General features: G+C 51.1%; 1 protein-coding gene across 8 annotated transcripts in view; it reads left to right on the top strand.

The window, feature by feature from the left end:
• Window positions 1-24598, top strand: part of ARAP1 (ArfGAP with RhoGAP domain, ankyrin repeat and PH domain 1) — a 142860-nt gene that overhangs the window by 80387 nt on the left and 37875 nt on the right. For all 8 annotated transcript variants that reach the window (XM_072133784.1, XM_072133782.1, XM_072133787.1 and 5 more), the window contains 3 exons: window positions 315-400; window positions 1178-1360; window positions 18477-18651. In XM_072133784.1, the coding sequence (XP_071989885.1) occupies window positions 315-400; window positions 1178-1360; window positions 18477-18651 (444 nt within the window). The remainder of the gene's footprint in view (window positions 1-314; window positions 401-1177; window positions 1361-18476; window positions 18652-24598) is intronic.

Below are 24598 nucleotides of genomic sequence, written 5' to 3' on the forward strand. Positions count from 1 at the left end.
ATATTCTTGTACATAGGGGGCAGTATTATAGTAGTTATATTCTTGTACATAGGGGGCAGTATTATAGGAGTTATATTCTTGTACATAGGGGGCAGTATTATAGTCGTTATATCTTTGCACATAGGGGGCAGTATTATAGTCGTTATATCTTTGCACATAGAGGGCAGTATTATAGTCGTTATATCTTTGCACATAGGGGGCAGTATTATAGTCGTTATATCTTTGCACATAGGGGGCAGTATTCTATACCCCTTATTCTATGCCTTGTGTATAATGAAATAAATTGATCCTATTTTCTTCTCGGATTATATAAGGAGAGCACCGCAGTCTGGGACCCAGTATTAGTAAAGTGCGGAGTCTGAAGATGGATAATAAGATCTGGACGGAGGAGCTGATAGAGGTGAGGCTTCCAGGCTCTTCCATCCTGTGTGAATATTAGTTCTGAGACTCTCAGTACATGGAGGTCGGTGCCACCATCACTCATGCCATAAGATTCACCCGCAGAATCTACTTGCTGACAGTTTCTGTGCTAGTAATCAGTAAACTGGATACAATCTTCTGTATTTCGTGTTACTGCTCTCTGGTATCAGCCAGATGGGGGATGCTGATAGTGTGGAGTAGGTGTCTGTGCTGTGTACAGTCCCATCCTGTGGGGAGTGTGAGGGGTTAATGATCCATGGAATCCTCGGTGCTGTGGAATGTTCTTTGTTGTGTGTCCGGGGATGGAGCTCGGCCGCTGCCATCAGCTGATGTTTGCGCTGGAGAATTATCTGTAATATAATGACCTGAGCCGCGGATCTTACGGATCTTCTCCCCGAACCCCAGAACCTCGGCCATGATGTATCATGTATCAGATATTCCCAGATCTCCCATAATTCCATGTTCTGCAGCACTTTATATCTATAAGGGACCCATATCCAGTGTCCTGATTGATGAATACAATTCCATTACTGCAGTATAGACTGACACTTGCACAGATTTCTTAGCTTTTCTGGATCTGTGGAAAGCTGGGTGACCCCCTCCTGACCCATAGATCAGCCCGTTCTCCCGTGGGGCAGGCTGGCATGTAAGGGGTTACCCTGCGGGATCATTATCTATTTATCGGCTCCATCTGCCGGGTGGATTAGCGCTGGCGGCAGCTCGTGGCGGTGACCGCTCCTCGCTCTTCTCTCTCCAGCTCTTCCTGACACTTTGTAACCAGGTCAGTAACAAGTTCTGGGCGGCCAACGTGCCCCCGAGCGAGGCCATCGACCAATGGAGCGGCTCTCCGGATAGGAAGACCTTCATCAGCGCCAAGTACCGCCAGGGAAAGTACCGCAGGTACCACCAGCTCTTCGGGAACCAGCAGGAGCTCGACAAGGTAAGGAGCCATATAATACCGTAATATGTCTGTACCCCTATATAATACATACCAGTAAATTAAAGTAATACTGCACATACCTGCCCCCCTATAGTAATACCGCACATACCTGTCTCCCTATAGTAATACCGCACATACCTGCCCCCCTATAGTAATACCTCACATACCTGTACACATATAGTAATACCGCACATACCTGCCCCCCTATAGTAATACCGCACATACCTGTCCCCCTATAGTAATACCGCACATACCTGTCCCCCTATAGTAATACCGCACATACCTGCCCCCCTATAGTAATACCGCACATACCTACCCCCCTATAGTAATACCTCACATACCTGTACACATATAGTAATACCGCACATACCTGTACACATATAGTAATACCGCACATACCTGTACACATATAGTAATACCCCACATACCTGTCCCCCTATAGTAATACCCCACATACCTGTCCCCCTATAGTAATACCCCACATACCTGTCCCCCTATAGTAATACCACACATACCTGTCCCCCTATAGTAATACCGCACATACCTGTCCCCCTATAGTAATACCGCACATACCTGTACACATATAGTAATACCCCACATACCTGTACACATATAGTAATACCCCACATACCTGTCCCCCTATAGTAATACCCCACATACCTGTCCCCCTATAGTAATACCCCACATACCTGTCCCCCTATAGTAATACCGCACATACCTGTACACATATAGTAATACCCCACATACCTGTCCCCCTATAGTAATACCGCACATACCTGTCCCCCTATAGTAATACCGCACATACCTGTACACATATAGTAATACCCCACATACCTGTACACATATAGTAATACCGCACATACCTACCCCCCTATAGTAATACCTCACATACCTGTACACATATAGTAATACCGCACATACCTGTACACATATAGTAATACCGCACATACCTACCCCCCTATAGTAATACCTCACATACCTGTACACATATAGTAATACCGCACATACCTGTACACATATAGTAATACCCCACATACCTGTACACATATAGTAATACCCCACATACCTGTACACATATAGTAATACCCCACATACCTGTACACATATAGTAATACCCCACATACCTGTCCCCCTATAGTAATACCACACATACCTGTCCCCCTATAGTAATACCGCACATACCTGTCCCCCTATAGTAATACCGCACATACCTGTACACATATAGTAATACCGCACATACCTGTACACATATAGTAATACCCCACATACCTGTACACATATAGTAATACCCCACATACCTGTACACATATAGTAATACCCCACATACCTGTACACATATAGTAATACCCCACATACCTGTCCCCCTATAGTAATACCCCACATACCTGTCCCCCTATAGTAATACCACACATACCTGTCCCCCTATAGTAATACCGCACATACCTGTCCCCCTATAGTAATACCGCACATACCTGTACACATATAGTAATACCGCACATACCTGTACACATATAGTAATACCCCACATACCTGTCCCCCTATAGTAATACCCCACATACCTGTCCCCCTATAGTAATACCCCACATACCTGTCCCCCTATAGTAATACCCCACATACCTGTCCCCCTATAGTAATACCGCACATACCTGTACACATATAGTAATACCCCACATACCTGTCCCCCTATAGTAATACCGCACATACCTGTCCCCCTATAGTAATACCGCACATACCTGTACACATATAGTAATACCGCACATACCTGTCCCCCTATAGTAATACCCCACATACCTGTACACATATAGTAATACCCCACATACCTGTACACATATAGTAATACTGCACATACCTGTACCCGTATAATAGTATCATTTATGCCAATACAATAAAGTAATACTGTACATACCTGTCCCCCTGACCCCACCTACCATTGTGCAGCCCTAGAGCCCCATGCCACCACCATTGTGTAGTTCAGGGGCCAGTGCCACCACCATTGTGTAGTTCAGGGGCCCAGTGCCACCACCATTGTGTAGTTCAGGGGCCCAGTGCCACCACCATTGTGTAGTTTAGGGGCCCAGTGCTACCACAATTGTGTAGTTCAGGGGCCCAGTGCCACCACCATTGTGTAGTTCAGGGGCCCAGTGCCACCACCATTGTGTAGTTCAGGGGCCAGTGCCACCACCATTGTGTAGTTCAGGGGCCCAGTGCAGTCACCATTGTGTAGTTCAGGGGCCCAGTGCAGTCACCATTGTGTAGTTCAGGGGCCCAGTGCAGTCACCATTGTGTAGTTCAGGGGCCCAGTGCAGTCACCATTGTGTAGTTCAGGGGCCCAGTGCCACCACCATTGTGTAGTTCAGGGGCCCAGTGCCACCACCATTGTGTAGTTCAGGGGCCCAGTGCCACCACCATTGTGTAGTTCAGGGGCCCAGTGCCACCACCATTGTGTAGTTCAGGGGCCCAGTGCCACCACCATTGTGTAGTTCAGGGGCCCAGTGCCACCACCATTGTGTAGTTCAGGGGCCCAGTGCCACCACCATTGTGTAGTTCAGGGGCCCAGTGCAGTCACCATTGTGTAGTTCAGGGGCCCAGTGCAGTCACCATTGTGTAGTTCAGGGGCCCAGTGCCACCACCATTGTGTAGTTCAGGGGCCCAGTGCCACCACCATTGTGTAGTTCAGGGGCCCAGTGCCACCACCATTGTGTAGTTCAGGGGCCCAGTGCCACCACCATTGTGTAGTTCAGGGGCCCAGTGCAGTCACCATTGTGTAGTTCAGGGGCCCTGTGCCACCACCATTGTGTAGTTCAGGGGCCCAGTGCCACCACCATTGTGTAGTTCAGGGGCCCAGTGCAGTCACCATTGTGTAGTTCAGGGGCCCAGTGCCACCACCATTATGTAGTTCAGGGGCCCAGTGCCACCACCATTGTGTAGTTCAGGGGCCCAGTGCAGTCACCATTGTGTAGTTCAGGGGCCCAGTGCCACCACCATTATGTAGTTCAGGGGCCCAGTGCAGTCACCATTGTGTAGTTCAGGGGCCCAGTGCCACCACCATTGTGTAGTTCAGGGGCCCAGTGCCACCACTATTGTGTAGTTCAGGGGCCCAGTGCCACCACCATTGTGTAGTTCAGGGGCCCAGTGCCACCACCATTGTGTAGTTCAGGGGCCCAGTGCCACCACCATTGTGTAGTTCAGGGGCCCAGTGCCACCACCATTGTGTAGTTCAGGGGCCCAGTGCCACCACCATTGTGTAGTTCAGGGGCCCAGTGCCACCAGCATTGTGTAGTTCAGGGGCCCAGTGCAGTCACCATCATCCATATTCCGGACATTAGAGTCCGGCCCCCTCCCCCCCAGTGTCCTGCGCTCCTTCTCCTGGATTCTTGAGAAAAATCTCGGGTTTATTATTTCACAAAGGAGAAAATAAATTCTGCTCCAGCAGCGCCGCCTCCTCCATCTGGATTCTTCATGTACAGGACAAAGATGTGCGACGTCTACTACAGTCACCTCCAGAGCTCCACTCACAATTCTGCCATGTGTCCTCATGTGCACTCATCAGGCCCCCACAATGCACTGCTGTCTGATAACAAGAGATCAGCAGAATTGTCACTGCAGCTCTGGTTGTGACTAGAGGATGAGATAAGATCCATTATCAAGTATTATGTAGAATCTTCTAGTCCTCGAGGGTGCGAGACCACCCACAGATCTACAGAGAATCAACAACACTGGAGCAACAGCAACTCATATACTGCTCTAGTCACACCCAAAGCAGCTCACAGCCATAATCAGTCTTATATGTAACGTATCTGCAAAGTTATGGCCTCCTGCCATCTACTGCTCTCTGTTATCAGCCATTACATCCTGGGGAGAGGAGACTGTACAGGGGATACAATCTATTACTCTCTGTTATCAGCCATTTCATCCTGGGGAGAGTTGACTGTACAGGGGGGATACAATCTATTACTCTCTGTTATCAGCCATTACATCCTGGGGAGAGGAGACTGTACAGGGGGAATACAATCTATTACTCTCTGTTATCAGCCATTACATCCTGGGGAGAGGTGACTGTACAGTGGGGATACAATCTACTACTCTCTGTTATCAGCCATTACATCCTGGGGAGAGGAGACTGTACAGGGGGGATACAATCTATTACTCTCTGTTATCAGCCATTACATCCTGGGGAGAGGTGACTGTACAGGGGGATACAATCTATTACTCTCTGTTATCAGCCATTACATCCTGGGGAGAGGAGACTGTACAGGGGGATACAATCTATTACTCTCTGTTATCAGCCATTACATCCCGGGGAGAGGAGACTGTACAAGGGGATACAATCTATTACTCTCTGTTATCAGCCATTTCATCCTGGGGAGAGGAGACTGTACAGGGGGGATACAATCTATTACTCTCTGTTATCAGCCATTTCATCCTGGGGAGAGGAGACTGTACAGGGGATACAATCTATTACTCTCTGTTATCAGCCATTACATCCTGGGGAGAGGAGACTGTACAGGGGGGATACAATCTATTACTCTCTGTTATCAGCCATTACATCCTGGGGAGAGGAGACTGTACAGGGGGATACAATCTATTACTCTCTGTTATCAGCCATTACATCCTGGGGAGAGGTGACTGTACAGGAGGGATACAATCTATTACTCTCTGTTATCAGCCATTACATCCTGGGGAGAGGTGACTGTACAGGAGGGATACAATCTATTACTCTCTGTTATCAGCCATTACATCCTGGGGAGAGGTGACTGTACAGTGGGGATACCATCTATTACTCTCTGTTATCAGCCATTTCATCCTGGGGAGAGGAGACTGTACAGGGGGGATACAATCTATTACTCTCTGTTATCAGCCATTTCATCCTGGGGAGAGGAGACTGTACAGGGGGATACAATCTACTACTCTCTGTTATCAGCCATTACATCCCGGGGAGAGGAGACTGTACAGGGGGATACAATCTATTACTCTCTGTTATCAGCCATTTCATCCTGGGGAGAGGAGACTGTACAGGGGGGATACAATCTATTACTCTCTGTTATCAGCCATTACATCCTGGGGAGAGGAGACTGTACAGGGGGGATACAATCTATTACTCTCTGTTATCAGCCATTACATCCTGGGGAGAGGAGACTGTACAGGGGGATACAATCTATTACTCTCTGTTATCAGCCATTACATCCTGGGGAGAGGAGACTGTACAGGGGGGATACAATCTATTACTCTCTGTTATCAGCCATTTCATCCTGGGGAGAGGTGACTGTACAGGGGGATACAATCTATTACTCTCTGTTATCAGCCATTTCATCCTGGGGAGAGGTGACTGTACAGGGGGGATACAATCTATTACTCTCTGTTATCAGCCATTACATCCTGGGGAGAGGAGACTTTACAGGGGGGATACAATCTATTACTCTCTGTTATCAGCCATTACATCCTGGGGAGAGGTGACTGTACAGGGGGGATACAATCTATTACTCTCTGTTATCAGCCATTTCATCCTGGGGAGAGGAGACTGTACAGGGGGATACAATCTATTACTCTCTGTTATCAGCCATTACATCCTGGGGAGAGGAGACTGTACAGGGGGATACAATCTATTACTCTCTGTTATCAGCCATTTCATCCTGGGGAGAGGAGACTGTACAGGGGGGATACAATCTATTACTCTCTGTTATCAGCCATTACATCCTGGGGAGAGGTGACTGTACAGGGGGGATACAATCTATTACTCTCTGTTATCAGCCATTTCATCCTGGGGAGAGGTGACTCCTCCGGCACACAGAGGGTTACGCTTCTGCCATGCTGACTTTTGTTGTGTTAGGGACAGGGGCCCCTCCTATAGGCGAGGCTCAGGCTCAGAGGCTGCAGATGTGAGTCCCACTGACATCACCCTGGAGGGGGAAGAGCTGAGTGAGTCAGTGCAGCCGCAGCCAGGATCCACTATTCACCCTCACTGCTGCTCCAGATGTAGCAGAGCTCCGCACTCCTCACACTATACACCCTCACTGCTACTCCAGATGTAGCAGAGCTCCGCACTCCTCACACTATACACCCTCACTGCTGCTCCAGATGTAGCAGAGCTCCGCACTCCTCACACTATACACCCTCACTGCTGCTCCAGATGTAGCAGAGCTCCGCACTCCTCACACTATACACCCTCACTGCTGCTCCAGATGTAGCAGAGCTCCGCACTCCTCACACTATACACCCTCACTGCTGCTCCAGATGTAGCAGAGCTCAGCACTACTCACACTATACACCCTCACTGCTGCTCCAGATGTAGCAGAGCTCCGCACTCCTCACACTATACACCCTCACTGCTGCTCCAGATGTAGCAGAGCTCAGCACTACTCACACTATACACCCTCACTGCTGCTCCAGATGTAGCAGAGCTCCGCACTCCTCACACTATACACCCTCACTGCTGCTCCAGATGTAGCAGAGCTCCGCACTCCTCACACTATACACCCTCACTGCTGCTCCAGATGTAGCAGAGCTCCGCACTACTCGCACTATACACACTCACTGCTGCTCCAGATGTAGCAGAGCTCCGCACTCCTCACACTATACACCCTCACTGCTGCTCCAGATGTAGCAGAGCTCCGCACTCCTCACACTATACACCCTCACTGCTGCTCCAGATGTAGCAGAGCTCTGTTCTCCACACTCATGCACATCACACAGAGCACTGCTCACCCACTACACCTCACCACTCACTGTCACACTGTTACGGCACCGCCTGCTCACAGTCATTGCTGCAGGGATCAGTGAGAACTTTTCTCTGCTCATCAAGCGCTCACTGCATCCACCCCGAGGACTATCACATCCCTGGAAGACCATCGTAGAGCACTGGTCACTTTCTACACCCCTATGGACTATCTCATCCCCTGAGGACCATCAACCAGTGCTCACTGTCTACATCCCCGAGGACTATCTCATCCCCTGAGGACCATCAACCAGTGCTCACTGTCTACATCCCCAAGGACTATCTCATCCCCTGAGGACCATCAACCAGTGCTCACTGTCTACATCCCCGAGGACTATCTCATCCCCTGAGGACCATCAACCAGTGCTCACTGTCTACATCCCCGAGGACTATCTCATCCCCTGAGGACCATGAACGAGTGCTCACTTTCTATGCCCCCAAGGACTATCTCATCCCCTGAGGACTATAATAAAGCACTGGTCACTATCTACACCACCGAGAACTATCTACACATTCAAAGACTATCTTATCCCCTGAGAGCCATCATCAAGTGCTCACTGTCTATACCCTGAGGACTATTGTAGAGCATAGATCGCGGTCTACTCCGCCGAGGACCATCACAAAGTGCTCACTGTCTACACCCTCAGAATTATCATAAACTATTGGTCACTATCTTAGGCCCTGAGGACTGTCTACACCCCCAAGGACTGTCACGTCCCCCAAGGACTATCACATGTGTTTACACTCCTGATTACCGTAACAGACTATCCCCTGAGGACCATTACATCCTCCCAAGACTATTATACAGCACTGGTCACCGTCCCTTCAACCCCGTGAGGACTGTTTTCACCCTCTGAGGACTATCACATCTACCGAGGACTGTCTAACCCCACTGGACCACCTCCGAGCACTGGTCACCAGCTGCATTCCCCAAGGACTATAATAGTGGGGTTACTGGCCGATCACTGCCTCCGACCCAAGGTCTGTCACACTGCACTCTCCTCACCACCTCCACCCCTGAGGACTGTCACTCTACACTCTCCTCACCACCTCCACCCCTGAGGACTGTCACACTGCACTCTCCTCACCACCTCCACCCCTGAGGACTGTCACACTGCACTCTCCTCACCACCTCCACCCCTGAGGACTGTCACACTGCACTCTCCTCACCACCTCCACCCCTGAGGACTGTCACACTGCACTCTCCTCACCATCTCCACCCCTGAGGACTGTCACACTGCACTCTCCTCACCATCTCCACCCCTGAGGACTGTCACACTGCACTCTCCTCACCATCTCCACCCCTGAGGACTGTCACACGGCACTATCCTCACCATCTCCACCCCTGAGGACTGTCACACTGCCCTCTCCTCCACCATCTCCTCCCCTGAGGACTGTCACACTGCACTCTCCTCACCACCTCCACCCCTGAGGACTGTCACACTGCACTGTCCTCACCATCTCCACCCCTGAGGACTGTCACACTGCACTCTCCTCACCATTTCCACCCCTGAGGACTGTCACACTGCACTCTCCTCACCATCTCTTCCCCCGAGGACTGTCACACTGCACCTTCCTCCACCATCTCCACCCCTGAGGACTGTCACACTGCCCTCTCCTCACCATCTCCTCCCCTGAGGACTGTCACACTGCCCTCTCCTCACCATCTCCTCCCCTAAGGACTGTCACATTGCCCTCTCCTCACCATCTCCTCCCCTGAGGACTGTCACACTGCACTCTCCTCACACTCTCCACCCCTGAGGACTGTCACACTGCACTCTCCTCACCATCTCCTCCCCTGAGGACTGTCACACTGCACTCTCCTCACACTCTCCACCCCTGAGGACTTTCACACTGCACTCTCCTAACCACCTCCTCCCCTGAGGACTGTCACACTGCCCTCTCCTCACCATCTCCACCCCTGAGGACTGTCACACTGCACTCTCCTCACCATCTCCTCCCCTGAGGACTGTCACACTGCACTCTTCTCACCACCTCCACCCCTGAGGACTGTCACACTGCACTCTTCTCACCACCTCCACCCCTGAGGACTGTCACACTGCACTCTCCTCACCATTTCCACCCCTGAGGACTGTCACACTGCACTCTCCTCACCATCTCCTCCCCTGAGGACTGTCACACTGCACCTTCCTCCACCATCTCCACCCCTGGGGACTGTCACACTGCCCTCTCCTCACCATCTCCTCCCCTGAGGACTGTCACACTGCCCTCTCCTCACCATCTCCTCCCCTGAGGACTGTCACATTGCCCTCTCCTCACCATCTCCTCCCCTGAGGACTGTCACACTGCACTCTCCTCACACTCTCCACCCCTGAGGACTGTCACACTGCACTCTCCTCACCATCTCCTCCCCTGAGGACTGTCACACTGCACTCTCCTCACCATCTCCTCCCCTGAGGACTGTCACACTGCACTCTCCTCACACTCTCCACCCCTGAGAACTTTCGCACTGCACTCTCCTTACACTCCCCACCCCTGAGGACTGTCACACTGCACTCTCCTCACCACCTCCTCCCCTGAGGACTGTCACACTGCACTCGCCTCACCATCTCCACCCCTGACAACTGTCACACTGCACTCGCCTCACTATCTCCACCCCTGACGACTGTCACACTGCACTCTCCTCACCATCTCCACCCCTGAGGACTGTCACACTGCACTCTCCTCACCACCTCCACCCCTGAGGACTGTCACACTGCACTCTCCTCACACTCTCCACCCCTGAGGACTGTCACACTGCACTCTCCTCACACTCTCCACCCCTGAGGACTGTCACACTGCACTCTCCTCACCATCTCCACCCCTGAGGACTGTCACACTGCACTCTCCTCACCACCTCCACCCCCGAGGACTGTCACTTTGCACTCTCCTCACACTCTCCACCCCTGAGGACTTTCACACTGCACTCTCCTTACCACCTCCACCCCTGAGGACTGTCACACTGCACTCTCCTCACCATCTCCACCCCTGAGGACTGTCACACTGCACTCTCCTCACACTCTCCACCCCTGAGGACTGTCACACTGCACTCTCCTTACACTCCCCACCCCTGAGGACTGTCACACTGCACTCTCCTCACCATCTCCTCCCCTGAGGACTGTCACACTGCACACTCCTCACCACCTCCACCCCTGAGGACTGTCACTTTGCACTCTCCTTATACTCCCCACCCCATAGGACTGTCACACTGCACTCTCCTCACCATCTCCACCCCTGAGGACTGTCACACTGCACTCTCCTTACACTCCCCACCCCTGAGGACTGTCACACTGCACTCTCCTCACCATAACCTCCCCTGAGGTCGGTCACACTGAACTCTCCTCACCATCTCCACTCCTGAGGACTATCACACTGCACTCTCCTCACCACCTCCACCCCTGAGGACTTTCACACTGCACTCTCCTCACCATCTCCTCCCCTGAGGACTGTCACACTGCACTCTCCTCACCACCTCCACCCCTGAGGACTGTCACACTGCAGTCTCCTCACCACCTCCACCCCTGAGGACTGTCACACTGCACTGTCCTCACCATCTCCACCACTGAGGACTGTCACACTGCACTCTCCTCACCATTTCCACCCCTGAGGACTGTCACACTGCACTCTCCTCACCATCTCCTCCCCTAACGACTGTCACACTGCACCTTCCTCCACCATCTCCACCCCTGAGGACTGTCACACTGCCCTCTCCTCACCATCTCCTCCCCTGAGGACTGTCACACTGCCCTCTCCTCACCATCTCCTCCCCTGAGGACTGTCACATTGCCCTCTCCTCACCATCTCCTCCCCTGAGGACTGTCACACTGCACTCTCTTCACACTCTCCACCCCAGAGGACTGTCACACTGCACTCTCCTCACCATCTCCTCCCCTGAGGACTGTCACACTGCACTCTCCTCACACTCTCCACCCCTGAGGACTTTCGCACTGCACTCTCCTTACACTCCCCACCTCTGAGGACTGTCACACTGCACTCTCCTAACCACCTCCTCCCCTGAGGACTGTCACACTGCACTCACCTCACCATCTCCACCCCTGACGACTGTCACACTGCACTCACCTCACTATCTCCACCCCTGACGACTGTCACACTGCACTCTCCTCACCATCTCCACCCCTGAGGACTGTCACACTGCACTCTCCTCACCACCTCCACCCCTGAGGACTGTCACACTGCACTCTCCTCACCACCTCCACCCCTGAGGACTGTCACACTGCACTCTCCTCACACTCTCCACCCCTGAGGACTGTCACACTGCACTCTCCTCACACTCTCCACCCCTGAGGACTGTCACACTGCACTCTCCTCACCATCTCCACCCCTGAGGACTGTCACACTGCACTCTCCTCACCACCTCCACCCCTGAGGACTGTCACTTTGCACTCTCCTCACACTCTCCACCCCTGAGGACTTTCACACTGCACTCTCCTTACCACCTCCACCCCTGAGGACTGTCACACTGCACTCTCCTCACCATCTCCACCCCTGAGGACTGTCACACTGCACTCTCCTCACACTCCCCACCCCTGAGGACTGTCACACTGCACTCTCCTTACACTCCCCACCCCTGAGGACTGTCACACTGCACTCTCCTCACCATCTCCTCCCCTGAGGACTGTCACACTGCACTCTCCTCACACTCTCCACCCCTGAGGACTGTCACACTGCACTCTCCTTACACTCCCCACCCCTGAGGACTGTCACACTGCACTCTCCTCACCATCTCCTCCCCTGAGGACTGTCACACTGCACTCTCCTCACCACCTCCACCCCTGAGGACTGTCACTTTGCACTCTCCTCACACTCTCCACCCCTGTGGACTTTCACACTGCACTCTCCTTACACTCCCCACCCCTGAGGACTGTCACACTGCACTCTCCTCACCATCTCCACCCCTGAGGACTGTCACACTGCACTCTCCTCACCATAACCTCCCCTGAGGTCGGTCACACTGCACTCTCCTCACCATCTCCACTCCTGAGGACTATCACACTGCACTTTCCTCACCACCTCCACCCCTGAGGACTGTCACACTGCACTCTTCTCACCACCTCCACCCCTGAGGACTGTCACACTGCCCTCTCCTCACCATCTCCACCCCTGAGGACTGTCACACTGCACTCTCCTCACCACCTCTACCCCTGAGGACTGTCACACTGCACTCTCCTCACCATAACCTCCCCTGAGGTCGGTCACACTGCACTCTCCTCACCATCTCCACTCCTGAGGACTATCACACTGCACTCTCCTCACCACCTCCACCCCTGAGGACTGTCACACTGCACTCTCCTCACCACCTCCACCCCTGAGGACTGTCACACTGCCCTCTCCTCACCATCTCCACCCCTGAGGACTGCCACACTGCACTCTCCTCACCACCTCTACCCCTGAGGACTGTCACACTGCACCTTCCTCCACCATCTCCACCCCTGAGGACTGTCACACTGCACCTTCCTCCACCATCTTCACCCCTGAGGACTGTCACACTGCACTCTCCTCACCATCTCCTCCCCTGAGGACTGTCACACTGCACTCTCCTCACCACCTCCACCCCTGAGGACTGTCACACTGCACTCTCCTCACCACCTCCACCCCTGAGGACTGTCACACTGCACTGTCCTCACCATCTCCACCCCTGAGGACTGTCACACTGCACTCTCCTCACCATTTCCACCCCTGAGGACTGTCACACTGCACTCTACTCACCATCTCCTCCCCTGAGGACTGTCACACTGCACCTTCCTCCACCATCTCCACCCCTGAGGACTGTCACACTGCCCTCTCCTCACCATCTCCTCCCCTGAGGACTGTCACATTGCCCTCTCCTCACCATCTCCTCCCCTGAGGACTGTCACACTGCCCTCTCCTCACCATCTCCTCCCCTGAGGACTGTCACACTGCCCTCTCCTCACCATCTTCTTCCCTGAGGACTGTCACACTGCCCTCTCCTCACCATCTCCTCCCCTGAGGACTGTCACATTGCCCTCTCCTCACCATCTCCTCCCCTGAGGACTGTCACACTGCACTCTCCTCACACTCTCCACCCCTGAGGACTGTCACACTGCACTCTCCTCACCATCTCCTCCCCTGAGGACTGTCACACTGCACTCTCCTCACACTCTCCACCCCTGAGGACTTTCGCACTGCACTCTCCTTACACTCCCCACCCCTGAGGACTGTCACACTGCACTCTCCTAACCACCTCCTCCCCTGAGGACTGTCACACTGCACTCACCTCACCATCTCCACCCCTGACGACTGTCACACTGCACTCACCTCACTATCTCCACCCCTGACGACTGTCACACTGCACTCTCCTCACCATCTTCACCCCTGAGGACTGTCACACTGCACTCTCCTCACCACCTCCACCCCTGAGGACTGTCACACTGCACTCTCCTCACCACCTCCACCCCTGAGGACTGTCACACTGCACTCTCCTCACACTCTCCACCCCTGAGGACTGTCACACTGCACTCTCCTCACACTCTCCACCCCTGAGGACTGTCACACTGCACTCTCCTCACCACCTCCACCCCTGAGGACTGTCACACTGCACTCTCCTCACCACCTCCACCCCTGAGGACTGTCACACTGCACTCTCCTCACCACCTCTACCCCTGAGGACTGTCACACTGCACTCTCCTCACCATCTCCACCCCTGAGGACTGTCACACTGCACTCTCCTCACCATCTCCTCCCCTGAGGACTGTCACACTGCACTCTCCTCACCACCTCCACCCCTGAGGACTTTCACACTGCACTCTCCTTACCACCTCCACCCCTGAGGACTGTCACACTGCACTCTCCTCACCATCTCCACCCCTGAGGACTGTCACACTGCACTCTCCTCACACTCTCCACCCCTGAGGACTGTCACACTGCACTCTCCTTACACTCCCCACCCCTGAGGACTGTCACACTGCACTCTACTCACCATCTCCTCCCCTGAGGACTGTCACACTGCACTCTCCTCACCACCTCCACCCCTGAGGACTGTCACACTGCACTCTCCTCACACTCTCCACCCCTGAGGACTGTCACACTGCACTCTCCTTACACTCCCCACCCCTGAGGACTGTCACACTGCACTCTCCTCACCACCTCCACCCCTGAGGACTGTCACACTGCACTCTCCTCACCACCTCCACCCCTGAGGACTGTCACACTGCACTCTCCTCACCATCTCCACCCCTGAGGACTGTCACACTGCACTCTCCTCACCATCTCCACCCCTGAGGACTGTCACACTGCACTCTCCTCACCATCTCCACCCCTGAGGACTGTCACACTGCACTCTCCTCACACTCTCCACCCCTGAGGACTGTCACACTGCACTCTCCTTACACTCCCCACCCCTGAGGACTGTCACACTGCACTCTACTCACCATCTCCTCCCCTGAGGACTGTCACACTGCACTCTCCTCACCACCTCCACCCCTGAGGACTGTCACACTGCACTCTCCTCACACTCTCCACCCCTGAGGACTGTCACACTGCACTCTCCTTACACTCCCCACCCCTGAGGACTGTCACACTGCACTCTCCTCACCACCTCCACCCCTGAGGACTGTCACACTGCACTCTCCTCACCACCTCCACCCCTGAGGACTGTCACACTGCACTCTCCTCACACTCTCCACCCCTGAGGACTGTCACACTGCACTCTCCTCACATTCTCCACCCCTGAGGACTGTCACACTGCACTCTCCTCACACTCTCCACCCCTGAGGACTGTCACACTGCACTCTCCTCACACTCTCCACCCCTGAGGACTGTCACACTGCACTCTCCTCACACTCTCCACCCCGTAGGACTGTCACACTGCACTCTCCTCACACTCTCCACCCCTGAGGACTGTCACACTGCACTCTCCTCACCACCTCCACCCCTGAGGACTGTCACACTGCACTTTCCTCACCACCTCCACCCCTGAGGACTGTCACACTGCACTCTCCTCACCACCTCCACCCCTGAGGACTGTCACACTGCACTCTCCTCACCATCTCCTCCCCTGAGGACTGTCACACTGCACTCTCCTCACTATCTCTGTAGACTGTCACATCTTGGGGACTGCTTGTTACCTGGGGAGCAGAGGTCCCTCCAGAGGTAACGCATCATCTTCAGTGCATGTCTCTTATACTATGCCAACTGCTGGGTGATGTAGAACTACAACTCCCAGCATCACTCAGTGATTAGAGGCAGGCTCTCCTGGGTCTTGTAGTTCTCCTGTCACTGTGTGTAGGAGGATTTGTATACAATGCTTCTGCCTACACTGATGTGTCAGGGGTGCGATGCTCTGCGGTGATAGTCTGCAGCATGCTGGCACCAGCCTGGGCCAGACTCTCCCAGACAGGTTTTGTGGTTATACGAGGAGCAGCTTCTCATTGGGAAATAGTTTTGTTTTCTGATCTGTATCACAAGAGCTTACATTCCACTCAAAATGTATCCGACACACTGTAACAAAACGCTTAACAGCAATGTATCACTGCACATGTCAGAGGCTCCATCGTGGCTTCTCCTACCGGAGAGGAACTGGATGCTGCAGCCTCAGCTGAGAAAGGGGAAGTGAGTGGATACAATGTAGCAAATCATCAGCTGTGAGAAGTAGAAGAATTCTCTAGTCTCTGGTTGAAATATTCAAATTCACTGACAGCAAGCAGGTATATTGTAAAATGCAAGAAAATGAAGCATACAGTCTAAGGAAAGTAAGGTGACAGCTTCTGACAGGTTCCCTTACAGCAGATTGCCTGTAGTGTAGTCTCGTTATATGACCCAGTGGTTGTCATTGTCTCCATCTCATGAGATGACAGCGACCTGCAGGAACTACACACAGTGTAATCTACTGACACCTCCCCGAATATTCTGCTCCATTGTCCAGATAAGACTATTTCTCCAGACGTCAGTGCAATAGCGCCCCCTGCAGTACTGCAGGATCACCTCACCATCCACATAGTCTGCACACTACATACATACAAGTATCTAATCTTCTCATGTGTGATACGGTGTGATGAGCTGTGTATCTAATCCCATCCTGTGTGATACTGTCTGAGCTGTGTATCTAATCCTATCCTGTGTGATACTGCCTGCTGAGCTGTGTATCTAATCCTATCCTGTGTGATACTGTCTGCTGAGCTGTGTATCTAATCCTATCCTGTGTGATACTGTCTTCTGAGCTGTGTATCTAATCCTATCCTGTGTGATACTGTCTTCTGAGCTGTGTATATAATCCTATCCTGTGTGATACTGTCTTCTGAGCTGTGTATCTAATCCTATCCTGTGTGATACTGTCTGCTGAGCTGTGTATCTAATCCTATCCTGTGTGATACTGTCTGCTGAGCTGTGTATCTAATCCTATCCTGTGTGATACTGTCTTCTGAGCTGTGTATCTAATCCTATCCTGTGTGATACTGTCTGCTGAGCTGTGTATCTAATCCTATCCTGTGTGATACTGTCTGCTGAGCTGTGTATCTAATCCTATCCTGTGTGATACTGTCTGCTGAGCTGTGTATCTAATCCTATCCTGTGTGATACTGCCTGCTGAGCTGTGTATTTAATCCTATCCTGTGTGATACTGCCTGCCCAGCGGTGTATCTAATCCTATCCTGTGTGATACTGTCTTCTGAGCTGTGTATCTAATCCTATCCTGTGTGATACTGTCTGCTGAGCTGTGTATCTAATCCTATCCTGTGTGATACTGTCTGCTGAGCTGTGTATCTAATCCTATCCTGTGTGATACTGTCTGCTGAGCTGTGTATCTAATCCTATCCTGTGTGATACTGCCTGCTGAGCTGTGTATCTAATCCTATCCTGTGTGATACTGCCTGCCGAGCTGTGTATCTAATCCTATCCTGTGTGATACTGTCTTCTGAGCTGTGTATATAATCCTATCCTGTGTGATACTGTCTGCTGAGCTGTGTATCTAATCCTATCCTGTGTGATACTGTCTGCTGAGCTGTGTATCTAATCCTACCCTGTGTGATACTGCCTGCTGAGCTGTGTATCTAATCCTATCCTGTGTGATACTGTCTGCCGAGCTGTGTGTCTAATCCTATCATGTGTGATACTGTCTGCTGAGCTGTGTATCTAATCCTATCCTGTGTGATACTGTCTTCTGAGCTGTGTATCTAATCCTATCCTGTGTGATACTGTCTTCTGAGCTGTGTATTTAATCCTATCCTGTGTGATACTGCCTGCTGAGCTGTGTATCCCCTCCTCTCCTGTGTGATACTGTCTACTGAGCTGTGTATCTAATCCTATCCTGTGTGATACTGGTTGCTGAGCTGTGTATCTAATCCTCCTCTGTGTGATACAGTCTGATGAGCTGTGTATCCCCTCCTCTCCTGTGTGATATGGTGTATCTAATCCTCTCCTCCTCGGCAGGCGCTGTGTGTATCGGTGACCACCAGTGATGTGACGGAGACCCAGGCGCTGGTGTTCTGTGGTGCGGACATTGGTTGTAGCTGTGGGGACGTCTTCCTGGCGCAGCCCCTGGAGTTGGCGCAGCAGGCAGGACAGAGGCTGCAGGAGGAGTTTCTCAAGCAGAACAGAACCTCAGGTGGGGGCCGGGGGTCTCTGTCTTGTGGGGGGGCTGGGGGTGTCATCATTTTGGGGTGGGGGGCAGAGGTCTCCTCCATGTAGGGGACAGGGGTCTCTTCCATGTGGGGGAGGGGGTCTCTTCCATGTGGGGGGCTGTCCTCCTGCCATGGCCACTATTTATACTGTGTACATGATACATTGTAACATGTAAGGATGTGCTCTGGATACAATAGAAGGTAGTCAGTGCTCCAAACCTCCAGTCACCAATAGGGGGCGCAGAGCACAGCAGGGTCGTCTAGATATAAATGGCTTAAGAAAGGTCTGTGTGTACTGTGGTACATCTGCTGAGATACACAGCCAGCAGGCAGTATCACACAGGATAGGATTAGATACACAGCTCAGAAGACAGTATCACACAGGATAGGATTAGATACACAGCTCAGCAGGCAGTATCACACAGGAGAGGATTAGATACACAGCTCAGCAGACAGTATCACACAGGAGAGGATTAGATACACAGCTCAGAAGACAGCATCACACAGGATAGGATTAGATACACAGCTCAGCAGGCAGTATCACACAGGATAGGATTAGATACACATCTCAGCAGGCAGTATAACACATGATAGGATTAGATACACAGCTCAGCAGACAGTATCACACAGGAGAGGATTAGATACACAGCTCAGCAAACAGTATCACACAGGGTCGGATTAGATACACAGCTCAGCATATAGTATCACACAGGATAGGATTAGATACACAGCTCAGCAGACAGTATCACACAGGATAGGATTAGATACACAGCTCAGCGGTCAGTATCACACAGGATAGGATTAGATACACAGCTCAGCAGGCAGTATCACACAGGATAAGATTAGATACACAGCTCAGCAGACAGTATCACACAGGAGAGGATTAGATACACAGCTCAGCAGACAGTATCACACAGGAGAGGATTAGATACACAGCTCAGCAAACAGTATCACACAGGGTCGGATTAGATACACAGCTCAGCAGACAGTATCACACAGGATAGGATTAGATACACAGCACAGCAGACAGTATCACACAGGATAGGATTAGATACACAGCTCAGCAGACAGTATCACACAGGATAGGATTAGATACACAGCTCAGCAGACAGTATCACACAGGATAGGATTAGATACACAGCTCAGCAGACAGTATCACACAGGAGAGGATTAGATACACAGCTCAGCAGGCAGTATCACACAGGATAGGTTTAGATACACAGCTCAGCAGACAGTATCACACAGGATAGGATTAGATACACAGCTCAGCAGACAGTATCACACAGGATAGGATTAGATACACAGCTCAGCGGTCAGTATCACACAGGATAGGATTAGATACACAGCTCAGCAGGCAGTATCACACAGGATAAGATTAGATACACAGCTCAGCAGACAGTATCACACAGGAGAGGATTAGATACACAGCTCAGCAGACAGTATCACACAGGAGAGGATTAGATACACAGCTCAGCAAACAGTATCACACAGGGTCGGATTAGATACACAGCTCAGCAGACAGTATCACACAGGATAGGATTAGATACACAGCACAGCAGACAGTATCACACAGGATAGGATTAGATACACAGCTCAGCAGACAGTATCACACAGGAGAGGATTAGATACACAGCTCAGCAGGCAGTATCACACAGGATAGGATTAGATACACAGCTCAGCAGACAGTATCACACATGATAGGATTAGATACACAGCTAGAGGATTAGATACACAGCTCAGCAGACAGTATCACACAGGAGAGGATTAGATACACAGCTCAGCAAACAGTATCGCACAGGGTCGGATTAGATACACAGCTCAGCAGACAGTATCACACAGGATAGGATTAGATACACAGCTCAGCAGACAGTATCACACAGGAGAGGATTAGATACACAGCTCAGCAGGCAGTATCACACAGGATGGGATTAGATACACAGCTCAGCAGCCAGTATCACACAGGATAGGATTAGATACACAGCTCAGCAGACAGTATCACACAGGATAGGATTAGATACACAGCTCAGCGGTCAGTATCACACAGGATAGGTTTAGATACACAGCTCAGCAGACAGTATCACACAGGATAAGATTAGATACACAGCTCAGCAGACAGTATCACACAGGATAGGATTAGATAAACAGCTTAGCAGACAGTATCACACAGGATAGGATTAGATACACAGCTCAGCAGACTGTATCACACAGGATAGGATTAGATACACAGCTCAGCAGACTGTATCACACAGGATAGGATTAGATACACAGCCCAGCAGCCAGTATCACACAGGATAGGATTAGATACACATCTCAGCAGACAGTATCGCACAGGATAGGATTAGATACACAGCTCAGCAGACAGTATCACACAGGATAGGATTAGATACACAGCTCAGCAGACAGTATCACACAGGATAGGATTAGATACACAGCTCAGCAGACAGTATCACACAGGAGAGGATTAGATACACAGCTCAGCAAACAGTATCACACAGGGTCGGATTAGATACACAGCTCAGCAAACAGTATCACACAGGGTCGGATTAGATACACAGCTCAGCATATAGTATCACACAGGGTCGGATTAGATACACAGCTCAGCAGACAGTATCACACAGGATAGGATTAGATACACAGCTCAGCAGACAGTATCACACAGGATAGGATTAGATACACAGCTCAGCAGACAGTATCACACAGGAGAGGATTAGATACACAGCTCAGCAGGCAGTATCACACAGGATAGGTTTAGATACACAGCTCAGCAGACAGTATCACACAGGATAGGATTAGATACACAGCTCAGCAGACAGTATCACACAGGATAGGATTAGATACACAGCTCAGCGGTCAGTATCACACAGGATAGGATTAGATACACAGCTCAGCAGGCAGTATCACACAGGATAAGATTAGATACACAGCTCAGCAGACAGTATCACACAGGAGAGGATTAGATACACAGCTCAGCAGACAGTATCACACAGGAGAGGATTAGATACACAGCTCAGCAAACAGTATCACACAGGGTCGGATTAGATACACAGCTCAGCAGACAGTATCACACAGGATAGGATTAGATACACAGCTCAGCAGACAGTATCACACAGGATAGGATTAGATACACAGCTCAGCAGACAGTATCACACAGGAGAGGATTAGATACACAGCTCAGCAGGCAGTATCACACAGGATAGGATTAGATACACAGCTCAGCAGACAGTATCACACATGATAGGATTAGATACACAGCTAGATGATTAGATACACAGCTCAGCAGACAGTATCACACAGGAGAGGATTAGATACACAGCTCAGCAAACAGTATCACACAGGGTCGGATTAGATACACAGCTCAGCAGACAGTATCACACAGGATAGGATTAGATACACAGCTCAGCAGACAGTATCACACAGGAGAGGATTAGATACACAGCTCAGCAGGCAGTATCACACAGGATGGGATTAGATACACAGCTCAGCAGCCAGTATCACACAGGATAGGATTAGATACACAGCTCAGCAGACAGTATCACACAGGATAGGATTAGATACACAGCTCAGCGGTCAGTATCACACAGGATAGGTTTAGATACACAGCTCAGCAGACAGTATCACACAGGATAAGATTAGATACACAGCTCAGCAGACAGTATCACACAGGATAGGATTAGATACACAGCTTAGCAGACAGTATCACACAGGATAGGATCAGGTACACAGCTCAGCAGGCAGTATCACACAGGATAGGATTAGATACACAGCTCAGCAGACTGTATCACACAGGATAGGATTAGATACACAGCTCAGCAGACTGTATCACACAGGATAGGATTAGATACACAGCCCAGCAGCCAGTATCACACAGGATAGGATTAGATACACATCTCAGCAGACAGTATCGCACAGGATAGGATTAGATACACAGCTCAGCAGACAGTATCACACAGGATAGGATTAGATACACAGCTCAGCAGGCAGTATCACACAGGATAGGATTAGATACACAGCTCAGCAGACTGTATCACACAGGATAGGATTAGATACACAGCTCAGCAGACTGTATCACACAGGATAGGATTAGATACACAGCCCAGCAGCCAGTATCACACAGGATAGGATTAGATACACATCTCAGCAGACAGTATCGCACAGGATAGGATTAGATACACAGCTCAGCAGACAGTATCGCACAGGATAGGATTAGATACACAGCTCAGCAGACAGTATCACACAGGATAGGATTAGATACACAGCTCAGCAGGCAGTATCACACAGGAGAGGATTAGATACACAGCTCAGCAGACAGTATCACACAGGATAGGATTAGATACACAGCTCAGCAGACAGTATCACACAGGATAGGATTAGATACACAGCTCAGCAGGCAGTATCACACAGGAGAGGATTAGATACACAGCTCAGCAGACTGTATCACACAGGATAGGATTAGATACACAGCTCAGCAGACAGTATCACACAGGATAGGATTAGATACACAGCTCAGCAGACAGTATCACACAGTGTAGGATTAGATTCACAGCTCAGCAGACAGTATCACACAGTGTAGGATTAGATACACAGCTCAGCAGACAGTATCACACAGGAGAGGATTAGATACACAGCTCAGCAGACTGTATCTACATTCTTGCCTGTGACCTGAGGTGACCCCGCATTGCTCTGTACTTACCTCCTATGCTGCTACTTTGTGTTAGCACCTGATATATTGGGAGAGATGTTGCTTCCCGAGGTCACTGTAAACCCTAGACATGACGATATGCAGATCTGGATGTGACTAGAGTAGAAGGCACTAAATACAATGGACATGTACATGTATTTCGCGTCAAAGGTTCCATTATAATTGCGATGGATTATGTACAGATTGATGGAAACAGGTGACATAATATTTTTAGCCCTTTTTTTTCTGTACATTTGAGAACTTTTGAAGAACTTTTGGGTTTGTAGCCATGAAAGCAGACATGGGGTCCTGCAGCTCCGGATGTGACTGGAGTAGAAGAAGTTTGGTAACTAAGGCCAATGGTACAGCAGATTGTCAGCTCTTCAGCCCTGGAGTAATAGACATGATGAATCCGATAACAGAACTACAGTTAGGACTGACACCTCCACGTGTACAGGAGGCTTTGGTCGATGACCTTCACTAGGTTTGGGAGGCGTGTGGTGACCTCTGTGCAGGTGACAGCGCCTCCCCCGGACTCAGGCCCAAAGGGGAACAATGAAAAGTGACTGCGTCATCCTTCAGACCATGTGACCGCGGCGACAATGCGACCATTGTGCCCCCGCCGCTGCTCTGGTCTGGTGCTGACATCTAGTGATGAGCGGGGGTATTGCAGCGTTCTATGTGTGTGTATAGTCAGATGTTCTACAGGTTCCTCCTATACTTTATTATAAGATCTCTGCCAGTGAATGAGAACAATCCTTATACACCCTGAAAAGTCTAAAAGACTCCAAAAGTCCAGCCACGGAACCATCACTGAGCTGCACTGATATTATCGTTACAATGTGTCATGAAAGTTGTAGAACTAGTTGTAATTAACAACTTGGTAACGTGCTCCAGGGTAGAAGTGATATCCTGCGCATCCTGTATTCTGTGTACAGCCCCAGAACAGCTGTGTGAGGGTGCCAAGAGTGTCCACTGCCGAGAGTGCAGGCGTGTGGGTGCCGTCAGAGGAGCACCAGGGTCTGGCTACAAAGTGAGTTTGTGCTGGGGACTGGGTGCTGGCGGAGGAGCGCCGGGTTCTGGGTGCAGGCGGAGGAGCGCCGGGTTCTGGGTGCAGGCGGAGGAGCGCCGGGTTCTGGGTGCAGGCGGAGGAGCGCCGGGTTCTGGGTGCAGGCGGAAGAGCGCCGGGTTCTGGGTGCAGGCGGAGGGGCGCCGGGTTCTGGGTGCAGGCGGAGGAGTGCCGGGTTCTGGGT

The sequence above is a fragment of the Engystomops pustulosus genome, chromosome 2 (assembly GCF_040894005.1).
Source record: "Engystomops pustulosus chromosome 2, aEngPut4.maternal, whole genome shotgun sequence".
In the NCBI taxonomy this organism is placed as follows: domain Eukaryota; kingdom Metazoa; phylum Chordata; class Amphibia; order Anura; family Leptodactylidae; genus Engystomops; species Engystomops pustulosus.